Source organism: Lissotriton vulgaris, chromosome 1_1 (assembly GCF_964263255.1).
Source record: "Lissotriton vulgaris chromosome 1_1, aLisVul1.2, whole genome shotgun sequence".
Lineage (NCBI taxonomy): Eukaryota > Metazoa > Chordata > Amphibia > Caudata > Salamandridae > Lissotriton > Lissotriton vulgaris.
Window position 1 is genome coordinate 956,986,461 of NC_141685.1, and position 16,934 is coordinate 957,003,394.

Consider the following 16,934-nt stretch of genomic DNA (forward strand, 5'->3'; position numbering starts at 1 on the left):
GCTGAGGTATCCTGCTAGTTTGGGTAATCCGAGATCTCGCGGAGTGCGAGGGGAAAACCATTAACTGAAGTATGTATTTTCAAGTAAACCTCCTTTTCCACCGTACACCCCTTGGTCTTCGATAGTGAAAGCTGGTGTTGCGGATGAAAGTCTTTGTGTCACGAAGGGGTTAAGGGGTGCATTCCGATCCCGTTCCTCAGGGGCCGCGGCGGAGCGTGTGGGTGTCTGCGCGCGCTGAGTCACGCCTGGCCGCCGCGAGCTCTCTATAAGCGCGCGCGCGGAGGGGAGAGTGCGAGGAGCGCGGAGGGAGCAGAGGCTGCTGGCGCTCGAGCCCCTGGGACCGGAAACCGAGGCACCGGCGCGAACCTCCTGGATCTCTGTGAAGAAAGACTTCCCTTGCACGGTCGCAGGATCAGAGTGATCTCTATGGAAACAATTGCACTAAGGTTTAAATCTTGCACATTGGACGGCGACATATAGTCCAGGAAACTCGTGCACATCGGAAGATCTGCTTGGAAACTATTTGGCGTCCCTATCAGAAATTCGTGGAAATAAATTCAAACTTAAAAAAAGAAATTCGTGGAAAATATTAGAAAGCCTTTGCAGAGTGAACTTTCTCATTGGAATACATGTTGGCTGCTTACAATATCTTATTGCAAACTTCGACATTCTGGGAATCGAAGATACGTTTTGAGTATTGAATATAGCCCATTGGACTATTTTTGACTGTCTGACCGTCGAAGATACCTCACCGGACATTCTTTGTATCGACAAGAACTTTGTGACTTTCTGCCTATCAAAGACACATCGTTGGAGGCTCTATGACTTCTTAGTATTGACAATATCTCAATAGTTACTCTTCAACTTTCTTAGTATTGACGATATCTCAATAGTTACTCTTTGACATTCCTTACATCGATGAGAATATCTCATTGGAAACTCTTTGACGGTGTTGAGCACTGAAGACATCTTGTTGTAAACTCTTGCACTTTTCTAGTATTGGACATACAGTATAATAATTGAATGTTCTGGCTATAAAAGATATGTTATTGTAAGGACTTGCCTACTCTTAGTACTGGAAAGACTCACACCGCCCTAGTATCTGAGGTACATCGTTGCAATCCCTACACCTGCTCATCTTCGTTGTTGGTGATAATGAGCCGCCTCCTGCTTCTTTCGCTCATCCTGGCTGGTGGGTACTCAGCATATCTTCCTGGCGACCTTGTGCCGGAGGAGGAAGCCACAGTAAGTGTTCTATTGTGTCAGTAACATATCTGTCTGGTGTAATGCAAATCCTCCAGAGATCTGCGGGCTGCCTCAGGGAAACGTGGTTGGCTGGATCCTCACGGATATCACTCAGACTTCATTTTAATAATTAGTTTCATTAAAACTTTGTAAAGCACTGACACGCTCCTGAGTAAGCATTTAATAATATATGAGAACCGGTATTAAAGGCTCCTTTCTATTAATGTGTCTCTTTAACATATGTACCTTGTCTTTCAATATCCCCTATAAACATATTTTCATGCCTATACTTCCTAACTTTGGGGGATCACCCTTTCAGAGGGTTCCCCAAGCATGCCCCAGTGCAGCAAAGGGCTGAAGGAACCTCTCACTGTATTAGGATGCAGTAGCAGGCCTCAGATGCTGTCAGAGACCAGCTCATACCTCCTGTCACTCGTTGAATGTATCTGTGCTGTTAACACCTACCATGGTCTTCTGCAGCTTTCTGCCCTATGCGAGCATCACATACATCCACTTTCTGTGTGTGATTAAGCTTGCACTGCTGGTGCCGCTGCAGTATCTGTTCAGTGTGTTTGAGTGTACGCAGCCTGCATTCCTGCTGCCTGTGGTGGTGAGTCTGTGTATGGGGTGTGTCTGGGTGCATTCACACTGCTTCCTGTGATGTGTATGTGTGATGAAGCTTGCACTGCTGCTTATGCAGTGTTTGTTCAAAATGTGTGTTGCATTTTTGTCTGTGCTGCACCTATTCTGTGTATAAGTAAAGCTTACAATGCTGCTTCGTGTGTGTGTGTAATTTGCCCTGCTTCCCGTACTATGCCTGTGTGATGGAAGGTTTCACTGCATGTTTTTCATTTGAGGATATTAGATTGCTGCCTGCACCCGGCATGCTCAGTGCTTGTGAAATATGCACCGCTGTATCGATTCATTGAGTAGAAGAAGCTTGCACTGGAGATGCGTGGGTTGTCCTTTCTCTGAGCCGGCGCTGCTTCTGTCTATACTCTCCCAGTTCTGCCTGCTTCAGGGAAGCTTGCACTTCTGCTGCTCGTACTGTCATTATTTTACATGTGAGTGAAGCCTATACTGGTGCTGGCTGTCCCTTTTGTGCGGGGGAAGCTTGCATCGTTGATTGTAATGAATCTGAATCTGTCCACCAATTGGTCCGATGTGGTGTGTGACATGACTTTTAATCTACCAGGAATGTAAAAGTATTTGATTTCTATGCATATGCTTTAATTGTAAAAAAAAAATAGACAAATCCCAAAAAGTCAAACTGTTTGAGAAAGGCTAGGACTCGCTCAATGTACAATATTGGGCATGGCCAGCTTGGCAGCTGTGGGTACGCTTGCATTGCTCCTTATGCCGGACATATGTTTTAGAAGTGTGCACTCCTGATTGTGCAGTGCATGTTTGTGTGTGAGAGAAAGTCATACTGCGGCTGTACTGAATGTATTCTCTTCATGATGAACTCTTACAAGGTTGTGGCTGCCTTGGTCTATATGCGTATAAAGTTTGACGGAAGCTTACTACTGCTGTGTTGTACCCCTACAGCCCTTAAGGAAAGCTGTACAGTGGTACGGCTACGACCCTGCTGCCTGTTCTGTACTACTTTTATCCGTGAGGGGAGTGAGCGCTGCTCTGTGCTGGCAAGGGGACCTGGCACTGTTGTTGACTGTGTTGGATCTGTTTAGTCTCAGACGGAACTTTCAAAGCTGAGTTCTTTCTGCTGTTTCCTGGCTCCTTTCCAGCAATGCAGGAATGAATTTCCGTTCCCATGAGTTCGAGCCCTGGAGGCAGTTGTTCTACACATGTTTATCCACAGGGGCAGCCCTGGTGCCGCCTGCGACGTTTCGGCCTGCTTTGGGATTCTCAGCTGGGCTTCTGCAGCTGGAGAGAGGCAGTTTTCCTTTGAAGCCACAAACCTGTTGGGTACATTCCATGGCCTTGTGACAATCTAGATACCCAGATATGTTTGGCAGAGGAGCATTACTAAACCCACGGCGTCAGCCCATTTCCCTGAATCCGGTGACCTCATAGCCTGTTCTCAGTCTTCTAGTCTGTCTTGCTGTCAGCCTCCTCAGTGTGCGGCAAACCAATCACAAGGCACAGTGGGCTAGAGACCACTGACACCGCTGGACCCTAGTGTGACCTTGGACCAAGTTCCCTTTCCTCTGTTGGCATCCTCTAGCAATTTGGGGTCTTATGAGCTGGTGTGATGGCGTTGAGTCCCAGCTGTGCAGTAAACCTGTGTGTGACCTTAGCCTGGCAGGCCTCTTCATCTCCCCATTCTTCACTTGAATGAACTACTTTTAGGAGGACTTTAAAAATGTGAATGTTGTGGCGCTCTGTAGGTGAGCTCCAGACACTTGTTATTTTTGCATACCCCTGCAGACATACGGATGTTTTCCAGATGCCTTCCACCCATGATGAGGAAAGTCAAAGGTAGGCAACAGGATCAGACAGCACAAACAGCAGAGCCACCCTGTGGCATGGCGTTGCCTGAGATGTTGATCTAAGCAGATGACAGGCTTCTCCAAAGCTGTTAGTTCGTTTATTTAAGTCTCGCCTATAGTTAGCTTTTAGCTGTCTGTTATCGGAAGCCTATTGTGGACAGTACCAATACTCAGAGTGGGCTTAGGGCCAGCCCTTTCCTCACCTTTTTGGCTTTCTTGTCAATCTCATTTGCAGGCTTTTTGTTCAATATCTTTTATTCCTCTGCTTTTGATAATCCCCCATTGTGCATAGCTTCTTTACCACACTTTAGATTGAATTACTTGTATCCTAATGCTCACATTCAGGGGTTTTTTTTTGTTTTCTTTTAACACACTATGGCAGTGCACTCCTTTTCTTGCTCTCTCCCTCTTATACTGCTTTGTTCTTAAGTTTCCTGCCCCCCCCCTACACTCTTTGTTGCACTATCGTCTCTCCATCCCCCAGCTCTTTTGCTTCCTCAGTCTCCACTGTTGCTCCCCTGCCCCCATTAACCCTCTACGCTGAATTCTCCCCCATTCCTCACAGTCCTTTGATTTTTTTAAAGGCCCGGCAGTTGCAGTTGTAACCAGGCTGCTCCTTTTACAAAATGCATTTTCGGAAATGTGTAAATTATTTGTGTTTTATTTGCTACCCTAAGATTTATGTCCACCATCTTGGAATGTTAAACAGGAAAATGAATAAAATGTCCGCCAAGTTATGTCCTACGCGCGCATGCATCATCAGACTGCGCCCACTTGTCATGTCAAGATACATATACATGCATGTATGATGATGACACAGGTGTGATTAAATATCATCACACTTTTATTTTTTTGTGCCGATGCTGCAAAACATTAGCAAAAAGCATTTCTTTTTTGCCGAAGCTGAACAGCATCAGTAAAGAATATTGGAAAAGCCAATAGGTCAGCATTAATAGCCAAAAGGCTGACTTTTACAATGCTTGTTTTTTTGTTGAGAGTATTGTCTTGATTTAAGAGCGAACGCTCATCCAAAGTCCTGGTCTCTTCCCCATTTGTTAATCTGCTTATTGTGGAGAGGAAACACACATAGACAGGTTGGCTGCTCTATCCAAACACTCTTGTGTCTTCTTAGTCAACCTATGAATGATGCTGGATTTTTCTTCCTCCCCAGCTTTACCTACTACAGTTTGGCTACCTACAGAAACCCCTGGAGAATCCATCCTATGAGTTCCAGATCACGGACATCGAGGAAGCACTCAGGTAGGTGAATATGGCGTCTAGAGGTATGTTATGTTGATTTGTATAGCATACTAATCGCACAAGAGCATATCCGGGCACATGGGCAGGTGTGTTGGTGTGTGGTTCTCAAGGTTCTTATACAAAGATCCAGGTCCTCAGCTTCCTGCTGTACTCAAGAAGTGAGGCTGCTACTCTGCTGTGTTGAAGGAGGTCATTCCATGTCTTGAGTGCAGTGTAGGAGAGCAGTGGCGGCTGGTGACTCTCGAAAACGTTGTGGCATTTCTAAGGTACTTGCTGCTGTTGCTACCTTCTCATTGTTTATTTATTTATTTATGCAGTTTGTATGCAGCGCAAACTCAACGCACAGTATAGGAGCACTTTGCATGAGTACCATTACATTGCATAAGACACAAGACATAGTATAATAAATAAACAATCAACTTACCTCAACGGTCGATCTTCTTTACACACCCTAGGACCGACTCTTTGAAATCAAACAGCACTGCGCGCTAAATTGAGATTAGCAATTCATGCCGGTCGGGCAAAGTGAAACTAAACACCATGCATCTCAGCCAATGAAAGCACTGCTCTCACGCTGTTTATAATAGAAAACAAAATAAGAGCAGTGCAGGGATTGGCTGGTATAGACGATCACAGCACTCCATCCGAGACCGATCTAGCTGTGTCTTGGCTTCCCCAGCTCAGTGACATCGATGGCTGGGGAACGCTGAACTGCACATGTCGGGATGGCCATAAGCAAAATACAGGTTAAACTGACATGCACAGTTCTTTAAAAAAGCCCTAGCTGACGGTCACCAATAAACCACGCCTACTAGTAAAAACAGTACGCCTAGTGTCTGCCAGGAAAGGCTGCTCTGTGATGGTATACATAATGTGTATATGTGAATGTAAGTAATGGCTCGCAGTCAGAGGGTCAACATCCCAATGGAGAAAGCGCCCCTGAGTGAGCGTGCGGCAGAGCATAGGTGTCTGGGGAAAGTGTATGCGGCTGTTCAGGTATTCTGGTCCTGTGTTGTGTAAGGCTTTGTATGTATGGTATATGTGCCTGAAAAGTTTGAATTGGCTGTTCTTGTTATTTGGGAACCAGTGAAGCTTCCTGAGATGCAGTGTGATGAGTGTGCGGCATGGCAGGTGGAGTATGAGACTTGATGAGGTGCTCTGGATCGTCTGGAGTTTGTGTAGGAGTTGTTTGGAGATTCCGGCGTAGAGAGTGTTGCCATACTCCAGCCTGCCGATTATGAGTGCTTCCGTGACGGTCGGTCGGGTGTTCTGAGGCAGCTATTTGAAGATCTTTCACAGCATGCAAAGGATGTGGAAACAGGAGGTACAAAGTGCATTGACTTGGGCTGTCAAGTTGAGCTAGTCATCTAGGATGATCCCTAGATTTCTTGCGTTGTCTGTGTGTGTTGGTCCTAGCTCCTTCAGCCACCAGGTGGTGTCCCATGGGGAGGTCTTGTTGCAGAAGACCAGTATTTCCGTATTGTTGGAGTTGAGCTTCAGTCAGTTGATTCGTATCCAGTCTGCTACCATGGTCATGCAGTTGGTGAAGTTGGTTTTAGTAGTGGTTGTCTTCTGCGTCAGGGAGAGAATGAGTTTGGTGTCATCGGTATAGGAGATGACTGATGTCTTCTGATTGGATTATGTTGGCAAGCGGAGTCATGTATATGTTGAAAAGGGTGGGGCTAAGGGATGATCCCTGTGAGACTAGGCATATCATAATTTTCTTGGTCTCTGATGGGAAGGATGGCAGCCTAACCCTTTGGGTTCTTCCGGTGAGGAAGGAAAAGATGCATTTGAGAACTGATCCTTGTATGCCAATCTCTTAGCGTCCTATGATGAGTGTGTTTTGGGAGACAGTGTTGAAGGCTGCGGAGAGACTAAGCAGAATGAGGGCTGGTGTTTCTTGATCCAGAATGATTCAAATGTCGTAGGTGGCTGCGATGAGTGCGGTGGTTCTTTCTGAATCCTGATTGAGTGTTGTCTAGAAGATGGTGAAGTTTGAGGTGGGTTGCGAGTTGCTTGTTGATAGCCTTCTAAATCACTGTGGCTAGATAGGGAAGGAGGGAGATGGGTTGGAAGTTGCTCAGTTGATTCATGCCCACTATGGTCTTTTAGAGAAGGTTGTTGACTTCTGCAAGTTGTCATTCCTCTGGTAAAATGGCAGATGTGACAGAGGTGTTGATAATGTGGTTCAGGGTGGTGCTGATTGGTCATGTTCCCAGGTTGTAGATGTATCTGGGGGATAGGTCTGTAGGGCCCCTGAGTGAATGGTCTGCATGATTGATGCTGTGTCATTTCTGGTGAAGGTTGTCCGTACGATCAGGAGGCCATTTTGACTGGTGGTGGATGGGTTACCAATGAATTCTCTGGGGTTGGGATGCTGTGTAAAGTTGCGGTAGATGTTTTTGATTTTGCTGTGGAAGAAGTTGGATATTTTGTCGCAGAGTTGTTGGGAGGCAGTGATGTTGACAGTGGCTGAGGGTGAGGTGAAATCCTTGACAATCGAGAAGATCTCCTTACAGCTGTGTGAGCTTCCTTCAATGCAGTCCACTAGTGTTTTTTTCTTGGTGTCTCTTATTTGTTGATGATAGCATCTGAATGCAGCCTTGTAGGTAGTTCTGTCAGAGGTGTCTTGCCTGGTCTCCATTTCCTTTCTAGCAGTTTACAGCATCTTTTGGTGTCTCTGATGTCTTCTGTGCACCAGCTTGCCTGCTTGTTTGATCTACACTGCTTGTTGCGCTTGATGGGTGCAAGGGAGTCCACACAGTTCTTGATCCCGTTTTTGAAGCTGTTGAACTCCTTGTCAAGGTTAGGTTGAGCCATGCTGAGGGCACTGAGCCAGTCTGGTTCTGTGTTTTTTGTTCCCCCAGCTGCGGCTTGAAAGGCTGAACCTGGTAGGAGGATTGACTTGGTGTGTTGATTTGGATGTGGATGATGGACTGTTTGGTCCATCTGAGTGGTGTTAGAAAACAAAGTTGTACTAGGTAGAGTGCAAATTACAAATTGTCGCAGTAGTTTTTATTTTCATACATTGGTAACTTCATTGTTACCAATCATCACTAAGACACAGCATCCACCTGTTGCACTGAATTTTGATTCAAGGCAGTTATTGAAGGTCCTCAAAAATCACAGGCTTGGACACCAATTTTATGCTAATGATGACCCAAATTTTGAGCAAACAGGGCAAACTACAACATCACTACATTGACCTTATATCTAGAAAAAAAATAGATTTGGATGAAGAGCAACAGCTGAGGGGGAGTAAAACAACTACTAATAGTAGGGACCAGGCATCTATTACTTAGAATTGAACATGCCACTACAATATGTAAAATTTCTGACCAGTCTGTCCTTCGTAAGTATAAGGCCAATAACAAAAAAAGCTTAACCCATCTTCAATGACTACAAAATATGGGAATACACTTTGCCTCGGGCTTTAGAAAAACAGAGCAGGTTGTTCAGGCCAGAAAGACCCTTCATTGGCCACTTGTGATAGAGTGGGTTCAATGCAAGTGCCTCGGAAAATTGTTCAAGGGTACGGGAGGCAGTTCATCCATGTACAGAAGAAACAAAATGGCCCCCTACATTCTGAGTAGAACACTTTGGTCCTTGACAGCAACTTGCTTATTCAAATACTATCTAAGCTCATCATTGTACTAGGTAGAGAACATTTAGGAGTAAGCTGGTAGAACTAAATTCCTGAACAAACAAAAGAAGAAAATAGGCCATTTGAAACAAAAAAATAGAAAACCATGCTATTTTGAGCACTTTTCTTTGTGGCAACATTTGGACAGGGGCAGCTCCTCGCAGTGCGAGAAAGCCAAAACATAAAATGGTAAAAACATTTGGTTTCACATTGCGGGCGAGCAGGTGGACAGATCTGCCTGGGCAGGACAGGAGTGGTGTGCCCAGTCCTTGGTACGCATGACAGTCATGCACACTCTGCACTTCTTCATGCAGGCTGCTTTGCAACCTACATGGAGAACATGCACTCCCCTGCAACCCCTGGCTGGGCGGCGTCCCGACCAATCACAACACTCACTGGCTTAGGGGAGGGAAGGGAAGGTGCCTTCTTCCTGTTCCTGCCGGAGGCAGGGGAGCAGGAGCAGACCGAGCAGTGAAGACGCCGGACCTGGCCCTGCAGAAAGGTAGGTTTTCATTTTTTTCATTTTTATTATTGAACCCCTCCTCACCGCCTGCCCCCCATGTGACCACCCCACCCGTGAGCCATGTTGGCCGCAACTGCATTGAGATGTCGACTAATGATCATAACACAACAAACAGCGAAGGCAGGAGCAGTGCACGTCTTCCAGTCACGAGAAGGTCAGAGCAGGTGGCAGTAGCCCCAGTTTTACTCAAACACAGGTACCAACCATGCGTGCTTCTTAACACATAGAACATGTACACCCGCTGTGCAAGCTTCACTTACTTAGAAGTATCAGCTAGTGACCTTGTGTCCCATGGCCACATTCAGATTTGATACCGACTTTCATTGACTGCAGAGGAGTCCATGATATCCCGCCTTCAATCTTAAAGTGCCCAGCATTCACTTACTATCAAGGTCGCGGCAGGTCTGAACAGAAAAGATATGCCAGCTCCTGCCCCTGTGGCAGTGTATGCAACTAGACCACCACGGAGAAGGAGACTCTTGTATGTTCCAATGGCGGGGCAAAAGCTATGTGATGCCAGCTCTGGCTTTTTGGAGCAGGCATTGGAGGCAGCTTTCATGTAGGCTTCCCCAGGTGGTTGACCGAGCTGCTTCCATCCACTAGGGAAGCCCCCCCCCTTGTACCCTCCCCCCCCCCATGCACTTTCATGCTTCAGCCTGGATGAGTTCTTAGCACATGGCTGTGATTGGCCACAAACTCTGGTCTGTCAGCCTGCGGCTGGGTCACGCCATTAACCCCTTGGCCGTGGGGGTAATTCCCCCGCTGTGCTGGAGGCACGCACAGCGCCCCGGTGCTCGTGACGAGCTCAGCTCGTCATGAGCAGCCACAGTGGCCGTGTGCTCATGACGAGCTGAGCTCGTCACGGCCAGACCCATTTCTTTGGAACACTCAGCACAGCGGGGGTATTAGCCCCGCGTGTGAGAGTTGGAGCTGTTATGACGAGCTGAGCTTGTCATGAGCATGGGAGGGGTTAATGGGCTGACTTCATATTTTTTCAAGACCGCAAATGGACAGGAAGTGTTGTAGTGCCGATGACACTGTTAAATTTGTAGAGAGAACTGGGCCTCACAAGCTGTGTGGCCTGCCAACCTAGTGTTGACAACTATCTTACATGGCTACGTTTTATAATAGGAAAGTGGAAGATTTTGAAGGAAATGGGGGAAATGTATTTTCTCCATTGGCTTATAATAAAGCAGAGATAATTTTAGGTGCGAGACAGCTAAAATAGGCCTTTTTTTAACAAATCGGGAGTCTCCCGCCTGAATCTGGTCTATTGGCATGTATGAACTATGTTTTCTAGGGTTCAATGTCTAGACCATGGTAGCCCCCTAAACACCAAAATGCCGTAGATCAACCCCTTCACCAACATGGCTCCCATGGCTCCCAAGCTTCTTCGGTCAAACAGCAAAACGAGTCTCTCTTTTGGTGACACAAAGTGTAATGCATTTAACTTACTTCGTGGTGAAAAGTCAGTTTCTAAAACAAGTACATGGCAATAGTTTCCCTATTATACAAAAATGGTGCAAAAAACCCTCATACGTGTTGAATAAAAAAAAGGTTAGACTAACATCAAGATATTACCTTTTTAAGGTATGCCACGTTCAGAACAAATATTCCTTTCTTAAGTTGGCATTGTAAGCAATTAGCCTTGCTGATATGGTATTGAATAGCATCTTGGAAACAAAATAAACTATACTTTAAAATGAAGTGAGCTAGACGGGCCTTTTTAAGTTGTTGGATCCGTTAAAATAAGAACACATTTAAAAAGCTTTACCCAAAGAACCCAAATAAATATATTAATCACAATTGCTAGACTGTAAGTGTAATGACTTTTAAGAAAGAGTGTATTGGTAAAGGGACTGGGTAATATTACACTTTAAAGTTGCCAATGACTGAAAAGATGCAAACCCATAAAAAAATAACTGACAACGAGCAGTGCAGGGGTAACTGATGCTCACTTCTGTCGAATTTGGGAGCGGACCACCTAGGTTTGCCCTCCCCTGGATCAACTCACATTTCTTACATTTGAAATGCTGTAGATCAGCTCCTCTTTTCTCAAAAAAAACCCCACAAACCTAAAAACCCAGGTCCAAGAATATTGCCACGAATCAGTTCAGTCCCCAGAGATGTTCTCTCATTCATTCCTTGTAGAAGCCCCTATAAGTTAGAGGTTTCTTCGAAGAGGAAAGCCTTCTCGTGTTTTACTTCACATGAGGAGAGTGTTTGCGATGCGATCTGCTAAGCAGGGATGTGCTCTTTGAGGCAATGTGCTGGCTGAGGCGGTGTGCCAAGATTTCCGGAGTCGAAGACCTACACGGAGAACAACCAGCTCCCCTGCGAAAGCGGAAGGAATCAGCTTGCAGGCTCACTGACCCTGGAAGCCCTAATGAGATTAGAGAGGCTCAGGTGTTGGTTGAGGTATTCCAGGGACAGTGAAGTCTTTGAGGCATGCTGTGTCTCTGTTGTGCATGCACCTGCAGAACTTGGCTTGTACTTCCCTTGATTCGTCGCTGTTGTAGACACGCGACAGTAGATATTGCTTTTCAGGCTATTGCTGATCATTCGGCTTAAGATAGTCTAACTGGCAACGAGTGCCCTGCTCTGCGATAGACTTTACCAACATTGACAGCAGTAGATTGGTCAAGCGTTGACCAGAAGCTACAAAGTGGAATGAGAACAAGTCCAACGCAGCAGAAGAGCTTCATGTTACGTGCACGAGTAGAGTAAGTACTCCTCTGTCTTTCAGTATTTTAACTTCCAATTGAACACAAACCCATATTATGACTTCAAATGACCATGCTCATCCTACTCAACGGCATAGTTATTTTGCTCCTATGTAACAAACCTATTCCATGAATAAAGTCATGAAGAACTCTGTGCAAATTGCATGACAACTAGAATATAAACAGCAGGACAACTGTAGTATCCATGTTCAAGACATTCAGCCTGATTCATGTACATGCCGTTTTGCGTGTCCCTAATAGCGAATAATAGCGACTCGCTATTGAGAAAACGCAAAACGGCATTCATGTATTTTTCGGGGAAAAAATAGCGACTCGCACGCGGGCGCTAAAGCCGTTAGCGACCTACAAAAAACGCAGAAAAATCGCAATTTCCGGCCACCAGCGATCAGGATTGCGACTCGCAATCCCGATCGCACGGGATAGCGACGCGCAATCCCGATCGCACGGGAATGCGACTCGCAATCCCGTGCGATCGGGATTGCGAGTCGTATCATCGCGGGAACCGGAAATACGGCAAGACGCATTCCGAGCACCGTGATGACATCACAACCAGGAAGCAGCCAAATCCCACCCCCAAACACCACAGTGACGCAATCATCCGACTCGACACGACGGAAAGCTGCCGCAAAAACGCCGATAGCGACTCCCGACCCGGCAGAAATAGCGCCCGACATGTCTGAAGAACCACTGCCCGGCCCCAGCAACAGCGCTAGCCGAAAGCGCAAATTGAAATTCTCCGAGTCTGAGCTGGAGAACCTCATTGAAGGGGTGGTGGCCCAACACGACCAGCTGTTTGGGGCCAACTCCAGGAGGGTCCCCGAACAGGAGAAGAGGAGGATCTGGGTCGGGATTGCCTCCAGCGTGAACTCAGTTGGCGTTGCGGACAGGTCGGTGGAAGAGCTCAAGAAGCGCTGGTACGACCTCCGAGGGCGTGCCAAGGAGAGGGTGGCGGCGCGTCTCGGTGAGTCGTCAGGCACTGGAGGGGGTGGACCGACTGTCCCACCCAACACCCCCCTGGAGGACCGGGTGGAGGACACCTTGGAGAGGGAGGCGTGTGTTGGCGTGACCACTCTGGACTCCTCCCGCCCAACCCACAACACCCAAGGTAAGTGGCCTGCGACTGCGACCCTGTCCCCTATGACCGTCCCTGCCCGAATAGGCTCACTCATTGGCCCATAATCATGCCTATGTTGTGCATCAGGAAATGCCCTGAGGCATTGTGGGAGACGTAGTATGTCCACAATGTAGTAGTACCACAATGCGGCCAGTAAGGTTCCTAAGCGCACAAATCCACAGCCATCCAGGGAATGCCACCCAGCATGCATGTAACATCTGCACGTCTGCCAGTCACATGCACCTAATGAGTATCCACTTACCCTCACAGGTGCCGATGATAGCAGTGACAGTGAGAGGCTGGTGATCGTCGAGGAGGCCCAGGAGGAGGAATCCCTACCCGCTACCCAGCCACCATCCCCTGCCGCTGCGCCAACACCAGCAGCCAGGCCCCCCACCTTACCTGCTGCACCATCTGCAGGACCACCGGTTACCAAGGCCAGGCCCCCCACCTTACCTGCAGCACCATCTGCAGGCCCACCGGCTGCCAATGCCAGGCCCCCCACCAATGTGCCCCCAGTGCCTGCCGCACCTGCGACACCAGCTGCTACAACACCTGCAGCTCGTCCTCCACGTTCTAGGCCAGCCACATCCACACAGCGGCAGCACAGCAGGAGGGGCAAAGGGCATCTCCATGCCTGCATGAGCGTGGAGCGGCGAATGCTCCGCCTACACCAGAGGCAGTCGCAGCAGCAAGAAGCCATCCAGCTCCAGCTGCAGAAGATCGGCCGCAATGTGGCGGGAGTCGGCCAGCGGGTGGACCGTATGACGGCGGCCATTGAGCGCATGACTGCGGCAATGGAGGCCAATACCGCTGCGCTGGGGAAGCAGCGCAGTGTTGCACGCAGGCGCCACCACCAGCTGCTGAGCCAGATGGCGACCTATAGTCGCTCCAATTATGTGGCAGCAAATGCCACCACCCAGCTGTCGCGGCGCTCCATGACCCAGCAGCACCAGCTGGTCCAGTGCTGCGAGGAGATCACCCGGGTGCTGGAGCACTTGACCACCGCTGTGGTCCCACTGCTCACACCTGTCCTACCGGCCATCGTAGGGGGTGATGATGGCAGTGAGGCAGCCTCCAGCGTGAGCAGCAACTCTGCCACGCAGGCCCCCCCACCTAGGCGCAGCACCAGGGCTACGCCTGGTCCATCTGCCCAGGATGAGGATGAGCCTCAAAGGCGCCTGGGAAATGTGCGCAGGAAGCACCAATGACATTGTGTCAGGGACACAGGCGCAGGCTGAAGATAAGCCTGCCATGGACAATGACATGCAGTATGCTGGAATACTGTATTTTTTTGTAAATAGTTCTTACCATGAGCCTTTTCTGTTGTGAATCAAACAAATACATTTATTTTGCAGCACACATTCGCCTTGTGTTATCATTACATTTTGCATGCAATTGTGATATGTGGGGTGGGGGAAGGGGGTGGGCTAGAAATTGTTAGCTGTGATGTGGTTGCGACGTCTGTGGCCTTCAGCTGGGTTCTCCCCGCGTGCATGGTGCGCATTTGCTGGTGGCCGGTCGTCCCCCTCAGATTCACTGCCTGAGATGTCAACTGGTATCCGGCGCTTGGTTGCAATGTTATGTAGCATTGCACAGACAGCCACAATGCGGCAGCACGCTGCAGGACTGTAATACATGGCCCCACCTGTCTTGTGCAGTATACGGAACCTGCTCTTGAGCAGGCCAAATGTCCTTTCAATACAGTTCCTTGTCCGGATGTGCGCAACATTGTAGCGCCGTTGCTGAGGTGTGGCAGGGTTGAGGTAAGGGGTCAGGAGGTATTCCCGTAGGGCGTAGCCACTGTCACCTGAATGAGAGGAGCAGATGTTGATTGCCTGTGCAGCGCAGTTACTTCATAGCAATGTGACATTGTCGACAAAGTGTACTTACCAAGTAGGTGTCCTTCCCCAAACTCTCCCCTGATCAGTCGTGTGTGGAGTCCGCTGTGCCTGAAGATGAAGGAGTCATGGGTACTCCCTGGGTACTGGGCCACAATGTCAGTGATGATGCTCTTGGCATTGCAGACCATCTGTATGTTGAGGGAGTGGTAGGACTTTCTGTTGCGGTACATATACTCCGTGCCCGCTGGTGGGCAGATGGCGACGTGGGTACAGTCTATGCAGCCGAGGACATGGGGAAAATGGGCAACATTATAAAATTGTAGTTTACTGAGGTCCAATTCCTGTTGGCTCGTGGGAAATGTGATGTGCCGGTGGAGCTGGCTGAGCATGGCGTCAACAAAAGTGTGGAGCCAGCGTGACATGGTGGGCTGGGATATCCCCCCAGCAGCGGCTACTATGCCCTGGAAACTGCCGGAGGCCAGGAGGTGCAGGCTGCACAATACCTGCACATGTGTGGGCACAGAATTGTTTCGCCTTGTTGGGTGCTGCATGATGGGGTTGAGTTCTTGTATCAGCCAGGTGATCATTTCCCCATTCAGCCTGTATTTTGCATAAATCTGTTCTCTGGTTTGGCCCAGCAAGGTGACCCGCTGCCGGTAAATCCTTGCCTGCCTCATGCGTCTCCTCCGTGCTGCTCGCTATAGCCTTCGCCGCCTCACCACCATGTACATCCCAGGCATTGTGGAACGCCTAATGCTGCTGCTGACTGTCCTTATGTGTGATTGGTCAGGCCTGGGACTGTTGGTGATTGGCTAACAGTTTTTCAAATTTGCCTTCATCATGGCTTGTATGGTTACCACCTGCTTTGAGCTGTCCTTAACTTGCGCTGCGCAAACGTGCGATTTTGCGCTTTTTCGCTAATGTATTTCTTGCATGAATGCCGTTTGCGACAATATTGCGTTTCGCTAATCATTTCGCAGAATCCGTGGTTGGTCGCTATTTCCGTATCGCTAATGCTCGCCTTCCCGGAGTCTGCGACTATTTCTGCGTAATCGCTATTCCAGTCGCAATTATTTTTTTGCGATTTCGCTATTTCGTACTTGAATGCCGATTCCGTCTTTTGCGCCCGCAATTGCGTTATCGCAGCCATTGCGGGCGCTATTTCGCTTCATGAATCAGGCTGATTGTCACTAAAGGTGTAAAGCCGCCCATAAAATCTGAGGACATTTCAATTTAGCATCCATACCTGGAGTTTTCCAGTAAGTTTGCATGAGAAGAATTTTGAAAAAGCCTGACACTGCATGGAAACAGCAGGACAAAAGCTAACCCTTAAACTTTTGTAAATTACTGACTCCGGGCTCCTACAGAGAAGAGTGCTATTTGTCCATTAAGCACTTCCATGCCTTGTCAGGCATAATAAGTGCTAAAAATAGATACTTCCTATTAGATCGTTCATCAGAAGTTCCGGCGTGAGAGAAACACAGAGACGCCTCAGTTCTGCAAAGATGTCTTTTTAAAGCAGGCTCATGCAGGGAATGACTGGACTTTATTTTCAATGAATGTCGACATACCGGGTTCAAAATGGCTGCCATTTTCTCAGTTATGTTAAGCAGTTTTGTATGGCACGGGTTTTGCAGATTACTTGGCCTCTTGACGCTTAGTTCTTCAGAGCAGGCTCCTGTCTGTGTTTGTGCATTTAATCAAGAGTGTGTATTTGTGTTGGGTGTAGGGACCCAGTGCAGTGGGCACAGCCAGACATTTTCGTATCCAAAGTAAGTGTAGGTGACGTGGAGGTGGGGCTCAATAGCAGGGTGGACATGGTTCAAGTATCTAAGTTCACTCCCAACCACTTTTGGTCCTTCTGTGACTTTCTAGTGCTCACACTCTTGTTGTCTGTGTCCAGTTTTGAGGCGTTATTTGCATATGTTCATGAATAGCTGTGTTTCATCTCCATGGATGTAGACAGTGGCGGCTCCTCGCTAAGGCAGAGGAGCATCGCCCACCGCTTTTTTACAGTGAAAGACAGAGAACATAAAATGATAACTCACGTTATTATCATTTTATTTTCTGCTACTTCTACCCACAGCATTGTGTGTGGGGGGGCATGT

General features: G+C 48.0%; 1 protein-coding gene across 1 annotated transcript in view; it reads left to right on the forward strand.

The window, feature by feature from the left end:
* The first annotated feature begins 293 nt into the window (after positions 1 to 293).
* The window catches only part of MMP19 (matrix metallopeptidase 19), a 61,968-nt gene continuing 45,327 nt past the window's right edge, over positions 294 to 16,934 (forward strand). Inside the window, exons 1-2 of the mRNA XM_086959674.1 lie at positions 294 to 1,245; positions 4,867 to 4,955. Of these exons, the coding sequence (XP_086815800.1) occupies positions 1,156 to 1,245; positions 4,867 to 4,955 (179 nt within the window). The 5' untranslated portion in view covers positions 294 to 1,155. The remainder of the gene's footprint in view (positions 1,246 to 4,866; positions 4,956 to 16,934) is intronic.